Source organism: Petaurus breviceps, unplaced genomic scaffold, assembly GCF_028583685.1.
Source record: "Petaurus breviceps papuanus isolate PSGF00001 unplaced genomic scaffold, PetGlider_PUasm1.0 91133, whole genome shotgun sequence".
Lineage (NCBI taxonomy): Eukaryota > Metazoa > Chordata > Mammalia > Diprotodontia > Petauridae > Petaurus > Petaurus breviceps.
Window position 1 is genome coordinate 82,913,976 of NW_027187419.1, and position 22,837 is coordinate 82,936,812.

General features: G+C 35.4%; 1 protein-coding gene across 4 annotated transcripts in view; it reads right to left on the bottom strand.

Annotated features, from left to right (window-relative positions):
• Window positions 1-4,773: 4,773 nt before the first annotated feature.
• The window catches only part of ACVR1C (activin A receptor type 1C), a 66,461-nt gene continuing 48,397 nt past the window's right edge, over window positions 4,774-22,837 (bottom strand). For 3 of the 4 annotated variants that reach the window (XM_069079681.1, XM_069079682.1, XM_069079683.1), the window contains 6 exons: window positions 21,449-21,679; window positions 18,514-18,681; window positions 17,710-17,866; window positions 15,040-15,164; window positions 9,651-9,781; window positions 4,774-8,210 (listed from right to left, as the gene is read on the bottom strand). In XM_069079681.1, coding sequence (XP_068935782.1) covers window positions 8,085-8,210; window positions 9,651-9,781; window positions 15,040-15,164; window positions 17,710-17,866; window positions 18,514-18,681; window positions 21,449-21,679 — 938 coding nt within the window. In that variant the 3' untranslated portion in view covers window positions 4,774-8,084. The remainder of the gene's footprint in view (window positions 8,211-9,650; window positions 9,782-15,039; window positions 15,165-17,709; window positions 17,867-18,513; window positions 18,682-21,448; window positions 21,680-22,837) is intronic. The other variant, XM_069079684.1, reaches the window with a different exon arrangement.

Below are 22,837 nucleotides of genomic sequence, written 5' to 3' on the forward strand. Positions count from 1 at the left end.
AGTAGTATTTTACTCTAATACTGTAAAAAGACATTTTATATAAAATAGCACATCATACTGGTCAGATTAGGTAGATAATTCCTCAATATAAATAAGTATATGGTAGAAAAGATTTAATTTTTCCCCAAATTTCTAAAGGATGAGATTCAAATATTGGAGATTTTTAAATTTTTTGTAAGGTCTGAACAACATGGCATAATGACTGAAAATGAGGTCTTGGCTTAAAGTTAAAAAAAGTTGAAGCAAGGAACATATAATATACATATCATATATATGGATATGGATATACACACACTGTGCACATCACAATTCAGGTAATTACTTCCACTTTCTTATACCAAGAGTTGACCTATAATGGGATTTGGGCAACAACAAATTAAGGGTAGACTTTTCTCAGACAATAAAAACTTAAAATTACTTCAAACATACTTAAATATCAAAATAAAATTACCAACAAATATCTATATTTTATGTCAAATGTAATGTCTAATTGAAAAATTAGCCATTCATGGAAAGTCTTGTCCAGGAAAAGCAAAAGCGGGTGAGGGTAGAGATGTTTTCAATAGATAGAATCAAACAGAAAGAAGAAAAGCCAGGAATTAAGGAATGAGATAGGCTGAGCAGTACATTAGGAATGGAGAACTCCTTTAGCAAAGAACTTTTATCCATAGTTTAGTGGCTTGTGAACACAAGCCAAGGGGAAGGGGGGAGGGGAATGAAAGAACTAAGACTTGGACTTGTATACGAAAAAGATCTTAACATTACCAATAACCACAATGGTCTGGTTACTAGTCTAGAGCATGACATCCTGGAGAATGAAGTCAAGTGGGCCTTAGGAATCATTGCTAACAATAAGGCTAGTGGAGTTTATGGAATTTAGCTGAATTATTTAAATTATTTAAAACTTATTAAGATGATGCTGTTAAGTGCTGCACTCAATATGCCGGCAAATTTGTAAAAGACAACAGTGGTCACTGGATCGGAAAAGATCAGTTTATGCCCAATCCTAAAAAAGGACAACACCAAGGAATGTTCATATTACCCAATAATTGTGCTCATTTCCCACACCAGTAAGGCTGTGCTTAAGATTCTGCAGGATATGCTTCTGCAATATATGAACCAAGAGCAGGTTAATTTCTAAGAGGCAGAGGAACTAGAGACTAAATTGCTAACATTCACTGGATTGCCACAAAAGCAAGGGAGTTCCAGAAAAAAAATCTACTTCTGCTTCATTGACTATACTAAAGCCTTTGACTATGTGGATCACAACAAAATATGGCAAGTCCTCAAAGAGATGGGAGGACCAGATCATCTTACTTATCTTATATGTGGGCCAAGAAGCAACAGTTAAAATCAAATATGAAACAACTGGTTGGTTTAAGATTGGGAAAGGAGTACCACAAGGTTGTATATTGTCACTTTACGTATTTAACTTATAAGCAGAGTACATCATGCAAAGTTCAGGCTAGATAAATGAAAACTGGAATTAAGGTTGCGAGGAGAAATACAAACAATCTTAGATATGCAGGTGATATCCCTCTGATGACAGAAAGTGAAGACGGATTAAGAAGCCTCTTTATGAGGGTAAAAAAGGAGAATGTAAAAGCTGGCTAGAAGATTAACATCAAAAAACTAAGGTCTTGGCAACTGGTCCCATCACTTACTGGCAAATAGAGGGAAAAGAAATGGAAGCAGTGTCAGATTTTATAGTCTTGGGCGCAAAGATTACTGCAGACAGTGACTGCAGCCATAAAATCAAAGGATACATGCTGTTTGGAAGGAAAGCTATGGAAACCCTGGACAATATGCTAAAAATCAGAGACATCACTTTGCTGACAAAGGTCCATATAGCCAAAGCTATGGCTTTTCCATTAGCAATGAATGACCATGTGAATAGCTCTTAAGGAAATCTGAGTACTGCAAAATTGACACTTTCAAATTGTGGTGCTGGAGAAGACTTTTGAGAGTCCCTTGGACAGCAAGAAGAGCAAATCCGTCAATGCTTAAAGAAATTAACTCAGGCTGTTCACTGGAAGTTCAAAGGCTGAACCTGAAACTTAAATACTTTGGTCACATAATGAGAAGATGGGCCTTATGGGAAAATGCCCTGATATGAAAGATTGAAGGCAAAAGGAAAAGGGAAGGGAAGGAGATGAGGTGGATGAAGAGTGTCAAAGAAACATTAAACATGAACATGGAGAGACTTCTGGAGATAGTGAAAGATAGAAGCATTTGGAGTACCTGAAGGTCCTTGGGGTCACTAAGAGTCAGACACAACTGAATGACTGAACAGCAACAAAAGGACCAGGGGTAAAAAAAGATTCATTTTGGAAGCAATATGACATGGTTGACAGAGTACTGGCATCAGAATGGGAAAGACCTGAATTGAAATCCCATCTCTGTCACTTACTAAGTATCACAGGCAAGTCACTTAACATTTTTGAGATTGAGTTCGCTAATCTCCACTTGTAGGACAACAGTACCTGTAGAATCTATCTCACCAGATTGAGTGATGAAATTAGATGATTATGTAAAATGTTTTGCAGAGCTTAAGTACTATGTAAATGTCAGTTATTACTACAATAGGCAATCAATGAAAATGGAAAGAGAAGCCAAGTTTGAAAAAAATGTGTCAAGGAAAGGCAAAAGTAATTAAAGAAAAAAAGTAAAATGGGCAGAAGTTGATTTTTCTACTACTTTAAAAGAAAAGTTACTTCTCCTAACTGCATCCTATCTAATGCTCACAATTAAATGATGATGTTATCTGCCAATTTACTTTGTTTCTATTCTGAAGATCTAAATCTCAAAACTAGCGCTACACAATGGAGCTGTTTTGTATAGCATATTGGATTGTACCTCCTTTTCTAGAACATTAACAATGATCAAAACGTTGAAAGGATCATCTCAAAATAGGACAGGCATATAGGACTATCTTAAGAAAAATAACACTTATACCACTTTAGACATCTGGCACACAAATATTTTAATATAATAATGATGATGAATTTCTATATATAATTGGATGCAATGTCAATTTTAATTCATTTCTTGTTCTTCCTGCCAACGTCAGAACTGCTATATTTTCTTCTGAAGAGAACTAAATTTTAAGAAACTTAGTTAAAAGTTTCAGTTTTATACCCTGAAATCTTGATATAAGGCCAGGTTTAGAGGTTTATGCTTTAATCAACTGACAAATAAATAAACATCAATTAAGTGCTTACTATGTACCAAGCGGGAAGTTAAGTGGCACAGTAGATAAAACGTAGGGCCTGAAATCAAGGAGACCTGTGTTTAAATCTGGCCTCAGACATTTACTAGTTGTATGACTCTGGGCAAGTCATTTAATCCTGTTTGCCTCAGTTTTCTTATCTGTAAGCAAAATGAGCTACAGCAGGAAATGGCAAATCACTCTAGGATCTTTGCCAACAAAACCCCAAATGGGGTCACAAAGAACCAGACACAACTGAAATGAATTAATATAAACAACAAATATACCAAGTACTAGACTAAGGAATATAAATAAAAAACAAAAATAGTACCTACCTTCAAGAAGCTTACATTCTAATAGGAGAGATCAAATGTACATAAGTAAGATATATGGAGAGTAGAAGAAAGGCAACTAGAGGTAAAGGCACAGAATCGGGGAGAACAGGAAAGGTCTCCTAAAGAAGGTAGCATGTGAGCTGAGCCCTTAAGGAAAATAGGAATTCTGAGAGCTGAAAGTAAGAAGGAAGAACATTCCAGATACAAAGGACAGACAATGCCAAGGCATAGAAATAGGAGATGGAGTCTTTTGTATGAAGAACAGCAAGTATATCAGTACAGTTGGATGGCAGAGAATGTATTGAGCAATAATATATAGGAAAACTGGAAGGAAAGAAGGGGGTAGGTGGTTAGAGCTTTAAATGTCTAACAAAGGAGTAGATATCTGATAACTGGAAGTAATATGGAGAAACTGGAGTCTACCAAGTAAGCAGTGACACAGTCAAGATTAGGCTTTAGAAAAGTCACTTCGGCTGCTTGTGGAGGATGGACTGAAGAGAGAAACCTGAGACAGAAATACCATTTAGAAGACTGTTAGTGAAGACTACAATTATAAAATGTTTAGAAGGCTAGGTGAAAGATGGTAAAGGAAAATTAGGGAGGTGGATATATGAGAAGAGAGGAGAGATATTATGGGGGGTGACAAGATTTGTCAACTAATTGCTTATGTGTGGTGAGTGTAAATGAGAAGTTAAGGACGATGACACTGAGGTTGTTTCAGGATTGTGTAATAGGTAAACCCTTATTAGATAATAAGATGCCCATATTCCCCTGGGTAGGATCATAGTTTTAGAGATGGAAGAAACATTAGAGTCCACCAAGACTGGCCTTCTCCTTTTACAGATAAGAAAAGTAAGTGACTCCCCAAGATCAGGGAAGGATTTGAACTCAGGAACAAGATCTATTGCTGAGGTACTGAATTTAGTTACTGAGGTAACTAAATTCTCTTGGACAGGACTCAAGAGAGATCTGAGCCATAGAGCATTATGGTCAAAATATACTATGGTATTAATCATAATGATAGTAAAAGTTGTAAAAAAGAATCTGAGTTTTCATAGACCCTTCAACTTCACAAATCCGTTGATATGTGCAAGTAAAACCTGGTTCTAAATTCTACTTTAGAGACAAAAAATAAAACTAGAAATGTATTTTCACACAATCATTCAATTTTTAAATATAAGTTGATTTTAAAGTATTATACAGAAAAGTATCAAAGCAAATGCTATCACTAAAATAGCAATGAAGCTCTGTGCTCCAATTTACTTTCAAGTCAGGGTATAAATGACAAATTCTGACTATGCCATGCCAAGTAGAATATTTTGAACACAGAAAAATGGGGATAAAATCGACTATGAAGCAACTACAAACCAATTACAGTTCATAAGTAAAAAGAGGCTGCTGCTGAAATATTGACAAGAAATGATGTTTTTCAGCAATGTTCTAGCATAAATGCCATAAACATTTATACTGCACTTCACTCAATAGCGTTTTCCTTCAGTTTTTCATTGTATGGAAGAGGGAAAAAAAATCAGAAATAAGCAAGGTACCCTGATGCTTTAAATTTGCAAAGGAATTGAAAGAAGCACAAATCTCTCTCACACACAGGAGCTCTATTAAAAGAAAGTTAGAGGTGTACATGGCATGGAAAGGATGCGTAGCAGATCTGACAAATGCTCTGTGTTATCCTATTCCCTTCAGAGAGCACTTGTCATACATAAGTACATCAGGAAGTACAGAGAACTTTATAACCTTTAGCTCTGCCTTTCATCACCATTTTCCCTTTAAATGACTCCCTTTTTATTTCTTTTGTGAATTTTTTTTCCACAAAATTTGAGGCTATTTCATAGGTGAGAATATCATACCCAAATAGAAATCTCTGATGAAAACAACAAAGTAGAAAACATTCAAATACTTTTCCATAAATAGCATATGTATTATATTTGAAGATACCTACAGGTAAAACATTAAACATACTGATATATAATATATATATGTGTGCTTTTAAAACTTAAATAAAGAGTCTATATAGCCACTGTAGTTTAAATAAACTAAGTAGCACATTTAACCAATATAAAGGTATCTGTCTTAAGAACAAATAATATTCCCTACCATAAATCAAATAATGCTACATTTCCAAATCTGTTGAATTGTCATATATTCACATTACTAATATGCATGGTGTATAATCTTACAATAATCCACCTTTTAAATAAAGTGGAAGATGAAATAACTGTAACTATATTTTTAAAAGCTGACATATAATAGCTTTAAATGCTATTAGAGATATAGCTTTAGGTTTCTCAGACAGGGAGTTCTTATTTCTTTGTTTTTAGTATAGATCATACCACATTTGATTTTGTTTTTCCTCCTAAAGCTAGTTTTAGAAAAATCACTTAAGAAACTTCTATTATTTGGGCCCATTATGAAAAGAGTGTGAAAGATTAGGCAGGTTTTTTCTTTCTTTCACCCAGTCCCAATAATATCAACAAAGGCATGGTGACAAAACTGAATGAAGTAACATAATTGCTTTAGGAGACTGAGAGCAATTTCTAAATAGTATTTCAATGGTAGATTGGATAGAGTTATTTTTAGATTTTTCAGGGGTAATATTAAAATAGCTTTATAAATCTATACCAAATAAAGCAAAAATAATTAGCTTTTATCTAGCCTTACTTGCTCTTCTAGACAAGAAGACATGTGTCATTTACCCAAAGGAGTTTGACCTATCTATCCACATAAGAAAGACCAAATGGATAAAGAATATCTATTGATCAGATTTTAATATGCATTTGAATGGACACCCTATAAGTTTGTCCAATTGTGTGTGTAACTAGGACAGACAGCATAGATGCACAATGAACTGGGTACAGAGTTGGAAGGGAAGAGGAGAATGAACTGGATTGATTTCAGAAAATTATAGAGTGCCTTCATTAAACTCAAGCTTCGCAAAGCAAATGCTAACCAGTACAATACTAGCATTTTACCAGTGTTTGGTACATGACAGCAAGACATAGGATACCACTGCCTCTGAAGAACCAAAGATGAATGTCACATCAAGGGCAATGGAATGGAACCAACAAACGTTCTCTGAAGAAAAAATAAGAATAAAGGACATTATCCAAGGAATTGTATGGCAGAAAGAGAAGATGGACTGGCCAAATGACAAGAGTAAAGGATGACAGATGGATAGCCAGAGTGTTCCACTAGTACCAATTCACTGTTAGGATACATGTTGGGTGGACCCCTTGTGGCAATCTTTTGTGAGTACATGAACAAGAGTTCAGAACTGCACAAGAGTTGCACAGAACTGAGTAGCATGGATAATACTCATTCTGCATGGTTGAAGGTAACTACAAAATTAGTTACATCACAGATCCATCTGAGTATTTTACTTCCCTGATGGAGGTAGACAGAAAGCAAAAATAAGTAAAATCAGAATTATTTTCTCCCTACTCATAAAAGGCTGATATTTGTTCTGAACAAGAAGGTGAGTATATATTTACAACAGTTATTAAACAAAGATGTTTCTTAAGTTACCCTGTAGAATCATAAAATTAGCTTCCATATTGTTTGCCCCCAAACAACCATCACTTTCCCTCTTCTTCCACTTCTTTCTTCTCATAACTAACTCTATTAAAAAAAAGTTAAAAAAGGAGTTCTTCATTTCCATTTTGGAAATTCCTACTGATGGCAAATTTATGACTGACTAAAGTCTGAAAGAGGGTGAGACAGAGGGAGAGAGAGAGAGCAGTGAATAATTGCAAGCTAAAAGAGTGGGGTGGCTAGGTGGCACAGTGAATAGAGCACTGACCCTGGAGTCCAGAGGACCTGAGTTTTCATATCCAGCCTCAGACACTTAACACTTACTTGACATGTGAACTTGGGCAAGTCACTTAACCCCCCTCCAAAAAGCAAAAAAAAAAAAAAGCTAAAGAGTAATACTGCTAAGAAAATAAATGGAGTGATTGATGTTTTATGAAGAAAATGTCAAATGGACAAATTTGAAGGTTCACCTAAGCGTATTACCACTTCTGTGAAAGATCTCATTCTTCTTGTATTGTAATTAAGCTGTAAATATCATAACAAAACAAATTTATTCTGCTTATGGAGGGAAACCATGGAGAAGAGAAGGAAAACCACTTAGCATTTTTAATTAATTTGGTCCTTCATATATTTTGCCTTAGAATAAAAAGCCTATTTTAAAATGTTTTAATTCATCTGTCTTTGTTTCAAGTAGAAAAAAATTAATTAAAACATACTTTATGTGTCACATTTCTTCTTAGCTCATTTTTTAAACTATTTTTTAAATAACTTTCTTTAAGGAAAAAAAAGTAAGGTGACAATTCAAAATAAAAGACAGCATGAAGACAATATCAGTCAAAAGTTGCCCTGCCAACACTCAACTTTTAAGTAGGGTTTCAGTGTTGTGCTTTGGGCACTTAAATACTGTACTGTATATCTTTGAGGTAGAGCAAAGGAAAAACAACAAAGCAAAAAAATAACAATTTTTCAAAAGATTCCTTTTTAACGCCAAATATCACTTATACTTTGGAGTCTTCTTTTACACAAAGTTGAGAAATGGTCTTCTTAATACGCAGAGCTGTCAAGCGAGCTGCCCCATTTGCATACCAACACTCCCTCATTATTCTACCCATTACTCGGAGTGCCTTGAAAAGAAGAGAATTTTATATTATTATTATTTTGACTAGCAGTAGAAAATGAAAAAAGCTGAGCAGTAAAACCAATGAACTGAAATCAAGCTGTGATGAAGAAACAGTAAACATGAGACTATAATTAGAGCTAAATTAAAATTAAATCATGCACCCAAATGCAAAAAAATAATTCCACCTACACACATAGCTTTTATCCACAGAAAAACGAACTCCTTGTTTAAAATTCAAACTGTTGGACTGGAAACTCATGGAGTTCCACTTTTCAACTATTTGATGAGTAAGTAAGAAGAGTTCACATAGAGCGATTCAAGTAAAAATGTTTAAAATCAAGAGATCAGAGAAACATAAAGAAGGGGGAAAGGTGAGATTTAAAATGTAAAAAGACTCAAACATTGAGCTACATAAAATAATTGCTATAAAATAAGCCATTATGGGGATGTATTGTAGCCATAGTAGCAGTTGTAGTAGGTGTAGTAGGTGGGGAGATGGTATAGTGGATATAGTGATGGGCTGAAAGGCAGCAAGACCCAAGTTGGAATCCTCCCTCAGACACTTAATAGCTGTGTGGTCCTGAGAAAAATCACTAATTCTCTCTGGGCTTCATTTTTCTCATCTGTAAAATAAAGGTATTGAACTTAATGACCTTTAAGGTCTCTTTCCATTCAAAATTCGTTGTTCTAAATTGGGGTGGTTCCAAATCCGGAAAGAAACAATTAGCTCTGAATTATTAAAGAACTGATGAGCAGCTTGTGGATTATCCTCTTCTCTTCTACAAAATTGTTACTAAGAATACTTACTATCTTTCCTGAAAGTAGAACCAGAGGAAATAAATCACAGCAGAAGGGTTTCAGGTTAGATATTAAGGGAAAAAATAGATCAAATATGAGTAGTCAAAATCAATTACAATAGAAGAGAAACCAATGATTCTGAATGATGATTCCAGCCACGAGTCATAGGTATTGAAAATCCGTCCTTGGCGTGGGTAGGTGGCTCAGTGAATAGAGCATTGGCCCTAGAGTCCAGAGGACCTGAGTTCAAATCCAGCCTTAGACACTTAACACTTACTAGCCATGTGTCCTTGGGCAAGTCACTTAACCCCAATTAATTCCAACCCCAACCTTCCCTCCCCCCTCCAAAAAAACAAAAGAAAAGAAAGAGAGAGAGAGAGAGAGAAAGAGAGGAAGGAAGGAAGGAACGAAGGAAGGAAGGAAAGAAGGAAGGAAGGAAGGAAGGAAGGAAGGAAGGAAGGAAGGAAGGAAGGAAGGAAGGAAGGAAGGAAGGAAGGAAGGAAGGGAGGGAGGGAGGAAGGGAGGAAGGGAAGAAGGGAGGAAGGAAGGAAGGAAGGAAAAGAAAATCCCTCCTAGATGAACTATGATTTTAGTATTTGCAAATCAAAGTAGTAATAGATAATGATAATAATAATGATAGACTTACCTCACAACTTTGCCACTGGTTTGGTATATTTGGTCTATATTTCTGTTCACAAACAATTTTCCTCATGTCCTCTATTGAGGGATCTGAAGGCACCATGTCGTAGAAAGGCAATTGGTACTCTTCAGTGATTCCTTAATTTGAAGAATAAATTGTGGTTCTCTTGTGAATGACATATAATGGCAGATTTTTTAGATTATCTAACTGTATTTTCTTAACTTTTAGGCCATTGTAGTAAACTAGGGAAGGCTTAATAAATCATGACGCAAAATGAAACAAAGATAACTGTTTTTAATATAGTTGAAAACAAAATCTTTTTTTCAGTACAATGCATTTCAGAAATGATTAATAATCTCTCAAATATAGAATTTGTTATAATTACTTTAATCTTTCAGTGACTTATGCATATACTATAATAAATAACTCTTTTGCCTAAAGAAATTTTGGACAACCTGATTGTTTCTGGTGATCAGATTATAGAAGACAACTATACCAACCCACAAACTAAATATATTCTTTTTGTGATTCTTTTTTAAATTAACTTTTTATTCTGAACTTAAACATAAGAAAATAGCAATTCCAGTTATACAGTAGAACACTGGAAATAGATGGTATATTAAGTTGTAAGCCTTCACTTCATACTCTTTGCCGTTCTTAAAAAGTATATAATAAATTCAAAATATTACTTTTAAAAACTGTGTTACTTATCTGTATTTCCTACTGTGCATTAAAAAATGTTTTGATGGTCATTTCTTTTTGACATCACTATTGCTAACCCCATTTCCAATCCTCTCCCTCAAATACCTGACACTCCTTCCTTTGTCCTCGTCCACTGTGTCAGCTCCCAACCTACCCCATTCTGTATTAGGCATCATCCTTTAGGGCAGTCCAGCAAAAAAAATCCACCTACTAAGGACACCTAAAAATGTATGTCTCTTTCTATACCGTCACCTCTCTATCACAAGAGGAGTAATAACACTTCATCATTGGTTGGTCATTACATTGAGCAGAGTTCTTAAGTCTTTCATAGTTGTCCTTTTATTTTTTTATATTAAAATCCAAGGTTCTTAAAAGACATTTGTTTCTTCTTTCCCTATTAGAATGTAAGTACTGCATCACCTTCAGCCCCTCCCAATTATTCAAATAAATTTACCTTTCTAGGTTTCTTTTGATTCTTGTGTTTCCAACTGAAGTTTATTACCCTATCTTCTTCTGTTGAGGTCCTAGCATTGCTTACAAATTTACTGATTGTTTCCTGCCAAGCCTCAGCCTTGGATTACTCCCACTATTCAATGCCTTTACTCCTACACACATGCTGCTGAATGGAGGTGGAGAAAATCACAAACATTCTGACTGGGTCCACTACAAATTGATATTATACAGCCCCAATTGGGCTATTACTGCTGCTATGTAATTCTAAATAATCCCTTGGCAACTTGCTATTTCACTCTCTAAAAGGTTTCTTCCAAATCTTTTCATCCCTCCTCAAATCTGTAATGGCTCTTCCTACCCCACCCATTCAACTGAGAACTGAATATTTTATAGGAAAAAAAGATACCATTTGCTAATACCCTCTTCCTCATGAAGAGGTGCCCTTACTACTTACCAAGGCAAATCCCTCTACCCACTCAAATGATTTCATTCCATCCCATCTCCTCCAATAAATTGCCCCCTCTGTCATCTCCATTCTATCACTTCAAATCTCTCCCTGTCTACTGGTTGCCTTTCTAGTGATGACAAATGTCAGATCTTCCCTCATCCTCAAAAAACCATCACTTGTTCCTTCCATCTTCACTGTCATCTTAAATCTCTTTTGACCTTTGTGACTAAACTTCTCAAAAAGGCCATCTGCAATAGATGCTTCTACTTTCTCTCCTCTCACTATCCTCTTTACTCTTAACAATCTGGTTTACTTCTTCATTACACTGCAATTACTCTAATTATCAATGACTTCTTAATTAGCAAATCTAATGTCCTTTTTTCAATCATCATTCTCCTCAACCTTTCTGCAACCTTTGACACTGTTGATCATCCTTTCCTTGATACTGTCTTCTCTCTGTATTTTAGGACACCACTCTCTCCTGGTTTTCTTTCTAACTAAATGATTACTTTTTAGCCTTTTTGCTGGATTTTCATCCAAATCATACCCTCTAATTATAAGTGTCACACATGGCTCTGTCCTGGGACCTCTTCTCTTCTTCCTCTTGGTGAGCCCATCAACTCCTATGAATTTAATTACCATCTCCGTGCTGATGACTTTCAATTTTACCTTTCCTTCCCGAATCTCTTTGCTGGCCTTTAATCTCACATCTCCAAGTGTTTCTCAGAGATTTTAACTATCTAGTAGACATCCTAAATTCAACAGGCTCAAAACAGAACTCATTATCTTTCCTCCTAAACTCTCTCCCCCTCCTACCTCCCTTTTTATTGTAGAGGGCAACATTCTCTTCCTATTCCCTCAGACTTATTACCTAGGTGTCATCCTCAAATCCTCACTCTCTCCCCATATCCAATCTGTTTCAAGACCTGTTGATTTCACCTCTACTACATCTCTCAAATGTGCATCCCTTTTCTCCTCTGACACTTCTACTATTCTGCTGCATGCCTAAAGTACCTCCTGCTTGGATTAATAGCTTGCTGTTGGGTCTGCCTGCCTCAAGTTTCTCCCCACTCTAGTTCATCTTCCATTCAGCCACCAAAGTGATTTTTCTAAAGCACAGGTTTGATCATGATACTCTCCTACTTGGTAAACTTGGTGACTCCCTAACACCTCTAGAATCAAATGCAAAATCCTCTGTTTGTCATTTCAAACCCCTTTATAACCTGGTCCTCTCCTAACTTTTCAGTTTTCTCATACCTTACTCTCCAACACATACTCTTCATCCCAGTGACACTAGCTTCCTTGCTGTTCCATGAACAATATACCCCATGTCTTGGATCCAAGTATATTCTCTGACTGTCCTCTATGCCTGCAATTCTCTCCCTCTTCATCTCTGCATATTAGTTTTCCTAGCTTCCTTCTCAACTATAATCCGATCTTCTACAGGAAGCCTTTCCCAATCCTTCTTCTTCCCTTTCTTCCCTCATCTTCTCTTTCTTATTTATTTCCTATGTTCCCTGTATACAGTTTGTACATATTTATTTGCTTGTGTTCTCCCTTATTAGATTGTAAGCTCCTTGAGGACAGGGATTGTCTTTTGCCTTTTTTTTATCCTAGCACTTAGCACAATGCCTGACACATAGTAGGTACTTAATAAATATTGACTGATTGAAAGTCCCTGTTCAGTTCTGGTCTTTTCATCAGAAATACTTGAAAGTCATTTAGTCCATTAACACAATCTATCTCTCCCTCCTTATAGTAGTATATTCAGCTTTGCAAGGTAAATAATTTTTGGTTGTCAGCCTATGTCTCTTGCCTTTGGGAATATTAAAAGGAAGATCTCTTATTTATAGTAGAAGTTTCCAGGTCTCATGTGATCCCAACTTGGTACTTGAACGTTTTTCAGAATGGTTGCAGAGTTTTGTTTTGTGTTTTAATGGGCAAAGAAACTCTGAATTTTGGAGAAGACATTCTTCAGACTATTGCTTTTGGCCAAGACATTGCTGAGACTATTGTTTTTGGGGTCTCTTTTGAAAGAGGTGATCAGTAGATTCTATCTTCACTCTGCCCTTTGGTTCTAAAAGATCTAGGCAGTTTTCATTTATGATTTCCTAAAACATAGTACTTAGCTTTTCCTTGTTTCTATTAATCATGGTATTCAGGGTGTTAAATGATTCTTAAATTATATCTACTTGGCTGTTTCCAGCTGTTTTTTTATATTAAGTATAGCCTGCATTTTCTTCTTTTTTTATTGTTTAGATACCATACTGATTTTTTGATGTTTCACAGAATCTGTTTCATATAGTTCATTCCTTGGTAAACTTTACCATCATCTGCTATAAGATATTCATTTTCCTTTCAATACTGTTGATGATCAGTTTTAAGTTTGCAGTGTTTTTAAAATGATTATTGTCATTCTTTTCTTTTAAATGTTTCCTTACTGACTTTACTTCTATATAAGTGAGCAAAGGAATGGAAGTGGATGGGTAGAGGACAGCATGTCAGTATCCAGGAAGGGTTATTAAGCTGATATTTCCTTTATATATAGAAATAAACAAAAACCTTCAAGACATATTTATGTATTACTTTATACTATAGTTATAGACACATGTTACATTACCTTGCTTGTAATCTCTATAATAGTGGCAGCTATATTTTATGTCAACACTTATCAAGTACATAGTATGCTATTCTGCAAAACAATAGGTGCTTATGGTTTCTTGAATTGTACTGAATTAGCAATATGTTATCAAAGGACATTTTGTTGAATGTGTAGCAACAGTTTTGTTGTAGGTGCTAGGGGAAAATTATTTAAATTACAAAACTCCCAACTTTTTGTTGTTGTTGATTCATTTCCATCATGTCCAATTCTCTATGATCCCATTTGGGGTTTCCTGGCAAAGATACCAGAGTGGTTTGCCCTTTCTTTCTCCAAGTCATTTTACAGATGAGGAACTAAGGCAAACTTAAGTTTGTGACAAGCTAAGTGACTTGCCCAGGGTGTGAGAGGAATGAGAATCTGAAGATCTTCCCTGCCCCTTTGCCCCTTGATAGGCTCAAGTGAATCTGAGAACCTTCCCTGGTTTGAAAATATATTATGCTTCCTAATAGGCTGAATGTAGTCACATGGAGCCTGTGGCATGTGGCTTGTTTTTCAGGAATGCCACATCTTGTTACTTTGTGATTGGGCAGTGGGTCAAGAGGGTTGTGACATTCTCTGACCCAGGAGAGGGCTATCTATATCCTGATGTGAGGTTTTGCTTTAGGGCTTACTTCGGGAAGAGTTAAGTGATTTGGACAGATGAGATTCTGGGTAGCCATTGAGCCCCACCGGCTTTGAAAACCCAGATGCTGGTACCTCCCTCTCTGGTAACTAACTAGGTATGGATGTAATAGTCATAAAGCTGGAAGCCCTGTCTGCTGGTCTGTTTGTCTGTATTTTTTGTCTGCTTGTAACTTCTGTTTGTATTCTCTGAAGTTCAGGGTGCTAACTTTTCCCCCTGAACTAGGTAAATGATATATGATTAAAGTAAGATTGTTAACCCATTTTGAGTTGCTTTCCTCTAGAAAAGCAGATCTAAGAACCTGTGCTAGCAGCTATCCTGGGTAGGCTAGAGTGCTTGCTGCTACACAGGGTCACCCATCTAGTAAGTGTCTGATTCAAACTCGGGAAAATGAGTTTTCCTTATTCCAAGACCAGTGCTCTATCCACTGTACCACCTAGCTGCCCTAACTTACGTATATTTTTATAAAATAATATTTTGTAAAACCTAAGAAATAAAACACATTTACCTCCAATTGAACATCTCCGTGCTATTTCCCAATACACCAGACCAAGGGAATATATATCAGCACGTTTGAAGGATTCAAAAATATTCATATTCATTGTGTCATCAAGCACCTCAGGAGCCATATACCTTAAAAAAAGAATATATATTTTAGATGGTACATATGGACTTTCTAGGAGTTCAGTAAAATGTTGGTGTTGCTATGAGCTAGTATAAGCTTTTCAGAAAACAAAATGGAAATATTGCATTAAATTACTTGGAATCCACAAGAGGTAAGGGGAGTACCCATTAATTAAAACTAGTATCTGCTGGTTAAGCACCATGATTCAAGGCTCAGAATCTTCCAAATCAGGTAGAGGGTCAGAGGGGACCAGTGAAAGTAATTATTATTAGTAGAACAGAGTAGTTTTAGTGTTACCAACACATTCTACAAATTCTCCCAATCCTAGAGATTAGAACAGGAGCTTTTGGTTCAAGGGAAAGCATAATTCCTCATGCTTTTAATCCAAAAATCCAGAAGACTTCACTGGAGTTGGCAATAAGGGCTAGGGGACTTCTTGGATTCTACATATTTTTATATACCTTCAAGATTTTAGGCCAAGTTCTGAGCCAAATAAATCACAATCACTTTGTCAAATTTAATTCCAAGAAAAAAAACTGGATCATGGAAATACTAGCAGCAGAGACTGGGTTTCCAGCCTAATGATTTCACTACAAGAATTATTCGAATACTTTTAAAGATTCATCATAATAAAATATTAATAATTATTTTATCTTAAATAGTAAGAAAAGAAATAGAAATGGTTCATACCACCAATGACTGGGGAGCGGGTGAATAAACTATGGCATATGCACATGCATGTTTATGGTATTATGCCATAATAAAGACAAAGATGAAGAACACAGGAATATATGGGGAAAAACAGATATTAAGCAATACAGAGTGAATAGAGGATAGAATTTTAAAACATCATGTCATTTAATTAAAAAAAAACATAACTATAGTAACAGCAACACAATAAGAAATAAAAATTGGGAAAAGAAACATCAGAAGAGGACATGGAAATAACATTATTTTTGGTTAAAGTTCCTAGATTTTTTAAACCAACTTCCAGTATCTTAGAGATAGTGGTTAATGTAATGAACCCTTTTAATTCTGCTAGGTTTTTTTGATGAGTATTAAGAATGGAAAATATTTTCTTAAATTAACATTCTTTTATTCTTTCTCTTTGATTGAAGGTTTCTTGCTTTTCTTATTTGTATGTGAGTGCCCGTGTTGGGCAGAAAGTAAAGAATCCAGGAGGAGTCATTGTCACAGTATTCCATTTACACATAGAACTAAACAAACAAGCTCAAAGCCACTCTTGCATTTTAAAGGCTGGTAGCACCAGATGGAATAATTACAGACTGACAGAAATGAGGAGTTTGAATAAGGACAAAGATTAGTATATACCTAAGTCAGATCTAAGAGAGTTTTGTAAAAGCCAAAACAATGTGTTACTGACTCAACATTAGTAGTACAAGTTACAGCTGGGTGGACCAGAGTATACTTAATGTTTCAGTATATAAAACAATGACCCAATAAATACATGACAGACAAAAATTATGCAGACCTCATCCACATCCTCATCCACAAACACAAACTCACCACAAACTCTACTATAACACTGACATACACCATGCAGAAACTCCAAGAAGATGACAACCTTGGCAGCCAAGAAAACTTGTAACAACATCCTTGGGGGATCATGAACTTCTAGCTCAGGGGAGATCACCTGGGGAAGTTGCTTGGTTTTGAAGACACCCCAAAAGATTCAATCAGAAGTCAAACCATTGTATTTAGTTTGAAGGGCCTTTAACAATTCATGGGAATGTTTTATTAGAATGCTTCTAATTTCAAAATATTAAAGAGAGGACCTTAAAGTAATGTCAATGGTTGAACACAATTTAGAAGTGGAAAGGAGGGGAAAAGGAGCTAGCTGGTAATCTAAGATAACTTCATCTTTTGAGTATTGTCATCAAAGACAGACCAGAATACTAAATATGTCTTCAGCAAGAGGGAATAGCCAGATAAATGTGCACATGTGATGTGTTTGTAGTTCCCTGACTACCTTTACTCTCAATGAGATTATGGACGTCCAAAGATATATTACTAAAGCATAGACAATTTAGAGTGTTTAAATATATAAATGGACTTAACTATACTGTGGACAGGCATTGTGGCATAGGCATTGGATAACTGACCTTGAAGTCAGGAAAGCATGGATTTAATTCCCACTTCAGACCCATAGAAACTGGATGACCCTAGGCAAGTCACTTAACCTCTACGTGCCTTAGGCAAGTCACTAAGATAATAAATTGCAGAGAAAATGCTGAACTGAATCAGTAAGCAAAATTTCTTCCTCAGGAGTTCCCTATATAATGAAATCACAGACCCAGTCCCTATATTATCCTACTGTGGTAGCCACATCTAGTCAGAAGGAAATGTAGTAGCTTAAAGTAAATTTCTTTCTCTCCAGGGCTTTGGGCAATCCCTGTCCCATCTCTCACTCACAAAGCATTGCACTGGCCTGCTATTCATATATATGTGATCTTCTTAACTTTGAAGTTCAAGAGTCATACTGTATCTAATTGTGGGTAAAAAATCTTGATCCCTCTGTGGGATCTGTCCTACCTCTTTGTCCCCACTCTCGGGTTTTGAGGGATGTCAATAGTGTTCAGTACTGAATCATGCTTCACAGCTAGTCCTAAGTCTGCAATGGCACAAGTTTCACATTTTTTCACTAAAATATTCTTTGATTTTAGATCTCGATGAGCAATTGCAGGTTTGCCTATGAAGCACAAAGAAAAAAATGAATGTATTTCCCACATGTGAAAAGGATAATCAATTCAGAATTATTTACAGAATATCTTCTGAACAAAATAATTATGCTCTTTATTTCCAAATGAGAAAATAGCAAATATTTTAATACAAAAGAGTCACAAATTCTATTCAGTCCTCAGCAGACACTACGCAAAAGGCTAACAGTAAAGGATCAATAAAGACTTTTCAACTCATACAACTTCTTTCCCTCAGACTCTAGCTTTTCCATGTACATAAAACTTATATATATATAGCTTTGTAATACACTATTTTTTCAGCATCATAAATTACACTCTTAGTTACATTATCCTTCAGTATGTTAAAATTATTTATACACTCTATGGATAGAACAATTGACTTTAAAGGAAAAAGTATACAAAAGAGCCAGAAGGAACCAACTAGGAATCAACAGCTTGCTGTAGATAATATAAAAGGTGGAGAAACCACAAGAATTGACTTGAGTTAACTTTATTGTGGAAAAAATGGATCTTCAGGCTCATTTAATAGCCTTAAACAATCCTTAATTCAATATTTTTAATGAGTTGACAGCTTTTTTTAAAGTGTCACCTATTTCACATTTTTCAGTAAGAAAAAAATGCAAAGAGCAAAATATACCTTGTGTTCCAACTATCTCCATATGTAGATGGGCCAGACCACTGGCTACTGAAAGTGCCAATCGAACCATACCATCCACTGTCACTGTGTTTCTATTTAAATAGTCATATAAAGAGCCCTGCTCATGGTATTCAGATACAAGCCACAACTGAGTCCAAGTTCCATTATCTAAAAAGAAAAAAATAAACAAGATCCTTATTGGAATAAAAAGGTAAGTGGAAAAATCCAAAGCACAACAAAATTAAACTCAATTATGAGCAAAGCCAGAATAATTCTTTCTTTGAAGGTGACATATAAATCTGTTCATGTACATTCTCTACACTTCACTATCACATTATTCAGTACTGATCTAGTATAAATCCAAACCATAGTACCTTCCCTTCTGCCTTCACTGTGCATCATTTCTAGTCTACCAATGATTGCTGGTAGTTACAACCAAGTTATAGAGTGAAGAAAAACGCTGGCTCAGTTTATTAGTGGAAGTTTATTCTTCCACCTCAGGTCTATAAATTCTGCCCTAAAGTACTTTCAGCTTTCAAGAAGAAAGGCAATACCAATAAGTATAAAAATATACAGTATATGCTTATACAAAATATTACTGGAGCCAAAACTTAAATCATTCCTAATTTCACAGCATTTTCTCACTATGTGGTTACCAACTGAACTGGTTACTTTTTTATGATCCTGGTCTCAAATGCCAGTATAAATTCAATCTGAGAATTCATAGACTATAATGTGCATCTTTTTTTCTTTCTCTCTAAAAAGATGAATGCCTAAAATTGTTGTGGCTTCTACATAGTCTATCTGTGTTCTTAAGGAAGACAGTTCATCCATGGGATCTAAAACCTGGGCCATTATGGCCTGCTCCATTATGGAAATTGGTCAGCTAAATGACAACCATCCATGATTTCAGTGAAGATAATTAGATTATGCCTCATCCTAGAGATTAGGGAGTTCTTTCCAAGCTATTCTTTCCAATAGACTACACTCATATTCACTGCAAGACAAACAAATATGGTCTGCCTTCTCCAGCCCTTACCCAAGATTCACTAATATTTTTCAAAGAGGTGTTTGGAAAAATCATTTGTGACTTGAAACTTTGCCATTTACAATGGTTTCTAGACTTAATAAATATGATAAATGATATTAATCTCCCTAAAATAATCCACACAATTTTCTTATTGCTACATTGATAGGTTTGCTAAATAAATTTAATCAATGATGCATGTAAAGTGCTTTGGAAAACTTAACACATGATTTAGAATTATTATTACTGCTACTACTCAGATTCAAGCATGTGGACATTAATATTTCGATCTAAGTTTGGTAGATGAAGGAGGTAACAAGATAACACTATTTTAGCTGAAGGTCATTTATTGTACAAAAGCACCCCACTTTGAAGAGCTTGGATAAGTTTTTCCAAGTATAGAGATTTCTTTAGAAAAGACATGTTTCTAGCATGATCTAAATTGCCAAGTTAGTCCCAAAACTAAATCATCCTCAGTTTTCCTTGACTCCTACTCACCCCAAATCAAAATTTAGGAGGCACAGAAGGCAGAAACACAGACATCATGATGAAGTAAACACAAATGTAGCTGCAGCTTAAGACATGACTAAAGTCCTTTTGAAAATCTAATTTTAAGTCATTTTACAATGAAGTGAATAGGGGGGGTGGAGGGAAGAGGACTGTCAATTATCAGTTATCAAGGAAAATGGATCACAAAGAAAGAATAGATGATTAAAGTTACAGAAAATTTTCATGGTCTCATTAGTTAAAAACAAACCCTACCTTTCCAATCTTCTTCAAAAATACTATTTTCTTTCTTTTTTCAAATGGGAAAAGGGAGGAAGTGTGAACCTATGATTTCATCAGTGTTGGAAACTTGCTCCCCAATACAGTTTGGTTATTCTCTGTAGTCCTTGAGAGTTGCCTGGGCTTTTAGAGATAAATTGTTTTGGGGCAGAAGGTGAACTCAGATCTACTTGACTCCAAGGCCAGCTCTCCATATACTTACTATACCACTTGGCCTCCTTGAACACTAATTATATGAATAGATGTAATTATATAGTTAAAATAAGTAGATTCATTTTTCCCCTCTATTTTTCCTTTCTTGGCTCTTAAGGAAGATAGAAGCTAAGAAGCTATGAAATAAGGTAAAAATGGAATCGCTGTTGAATTTTAATCAGAGGACCTGGGTTCTAATTCCACTCCAAATGCTTACTACCTATCTGCCCCTGGGCAAGTCACAATTTCTCTGGGCCTTAGTTTACTTTGCTGTAAAATGAAAAGGTTCTACTAGATGGACTCTGAGGTGCCTTCCAGCTCTATATCTAAGATCCTATAAACTAAAAGGCAAAAAAGACAAAGATATAAGACAGCTAATATGCTAATATATCACTTTTGAATAATCAGGAATAGACTGATAATTTTATGAACATTGTAACTAAGAACCATAAGGACTTTTCTTTTTCCTTGCAACTTAGAATGGAGTTTCAAAGTAGAAATAGATATTAAATGTATTCTAAAACTTTAACCAGCTACAAACCATGTATTTGTACATGCAAAAAAAAAATCAAGACAATGCTCATTTGAAATGGCCCCATCATAAATTTTCTTGAAACTCCTCTAACAAAGGTTTGGTGTATTGAAGAGTTAATTTTCATTAAATTCTCCAGGTTCACTAGATAAAAGGTGTTCTGCAAGTACAAAGTACAATACTATTACTGTCAAAATGAATTTGCTCTACTACATTTGATTTAAATTTATCATATTCTATCAAATATTACCTCTTGGCTATAGGAAATGAATGTGATTTTTCTTTCATCACACCTATATGAAAAAATAAACTTTTCTATTGCATTAAGAATGTACTTGCCTTCACCTGAAAATATATTAAACAGGTTTACACAAAATATTAAACTTGGTTGGGAATACCTTTGTTATCAGCAGCAATGAAGCCAAGGATGTTTTCATGTCGCAGCATAACTGTTTGGTAGATTTCTGCCTCACGAAACCAAGACCTTTCATCTCTTGAGGAAAATATTTTCACAGCCACATCTTCCCCACACCATCTGCCATGCCAGACTTCACCAAATCTACCTTTTCCTACTATTTCCTGAAGCACAATTGTCCTTGCAATTGTTCTCTGGACCAATAGAGGTAAACCTAAACAAGAAAGAGTTGGACTTTTTGGTGAAAATAAGTATACATTCAAAGATATAAAACAAACATCAAATTCAGCATCATTTTAGTACAAAAATAAAATCATAGCAATAATCTTTAATAACTTAGAATAATTATACTTGTTATAACTAATGTTAAACACATTATTTTAATTCAGTATGACAATGTACTTGAAAACCATCCCAAAGCATTAAATACAAACTGCTTTTTATGCACTCAAAATTGAATATTCCTCTTACATGGAACTTAGATTCAAGGGTTCTTCCCTTTTAAGCCAAAGAGTCTTTTTGCTGGCCTATTTAAGATGATATATACTTCTCCTCTTTTACCTATCAGAGAAGCAATCAAATAAGTGAAAATGAGTTACTTTTATTAATCACAAAATTTTAGAGTTAGAAGGAAAGTCAGAAGTTATCTTGAGTTGACAGGGGTGAGGAATGTTCAGCCTCAAGGCAACATGTGGCCTTCTAGGTACTTGGGTGTGGCCTTTTGACTGAGTACAAGTTTTAAAGAACTTTTCTTAAGGGGATTTGTTCTGTGAAGTTTGGATTCAGTCAAAGGGCTACCTTTGAGGACCTAGAGGGCCACATGTGGCCTTTAGGCCACAGGTTCCTCACTCTTAAAACCCATATGCAAAAAGAAATGTCCACTATAACATACTAAACAAGTTCATCTAGTCTCTGCTTGAAGGTGTCCAGGAAAATCCCACTACTTTCCAAAGGAGCCCATTCAACTTTTAGGAGAGGTCTAATTGACAATAAGCCTCTGTGTAATGTCTGTCTGTTGTTCTTAGTTCTGCCTTCTAGTGTCAAGCGGAACAAGTCTAATCCTTTTCATTTGACAGTTCTTTAAATACTTGAGGACAGCGATAGTGTTCCCTGAGTCTTCTTTTCTCCAAACAAAACACACCTAATTCATTTAGCCTATCCTTATATAACATGGATTGACAATTAGTCACCATCCTGTTAAATCTTCTCTTTTAAAAAGCCATCCTTAGGTGCATCACAGAGTAAGAGTTATTGAAATAGTACATTATGAGGTACTTAGAAACCCAAAAAATATTATTATAAATCTTAGAAGATGCAGGGCAAAATGCAATGTTCAAATCAGGTTGCCATCCAAACTAATAGCAGAATACAA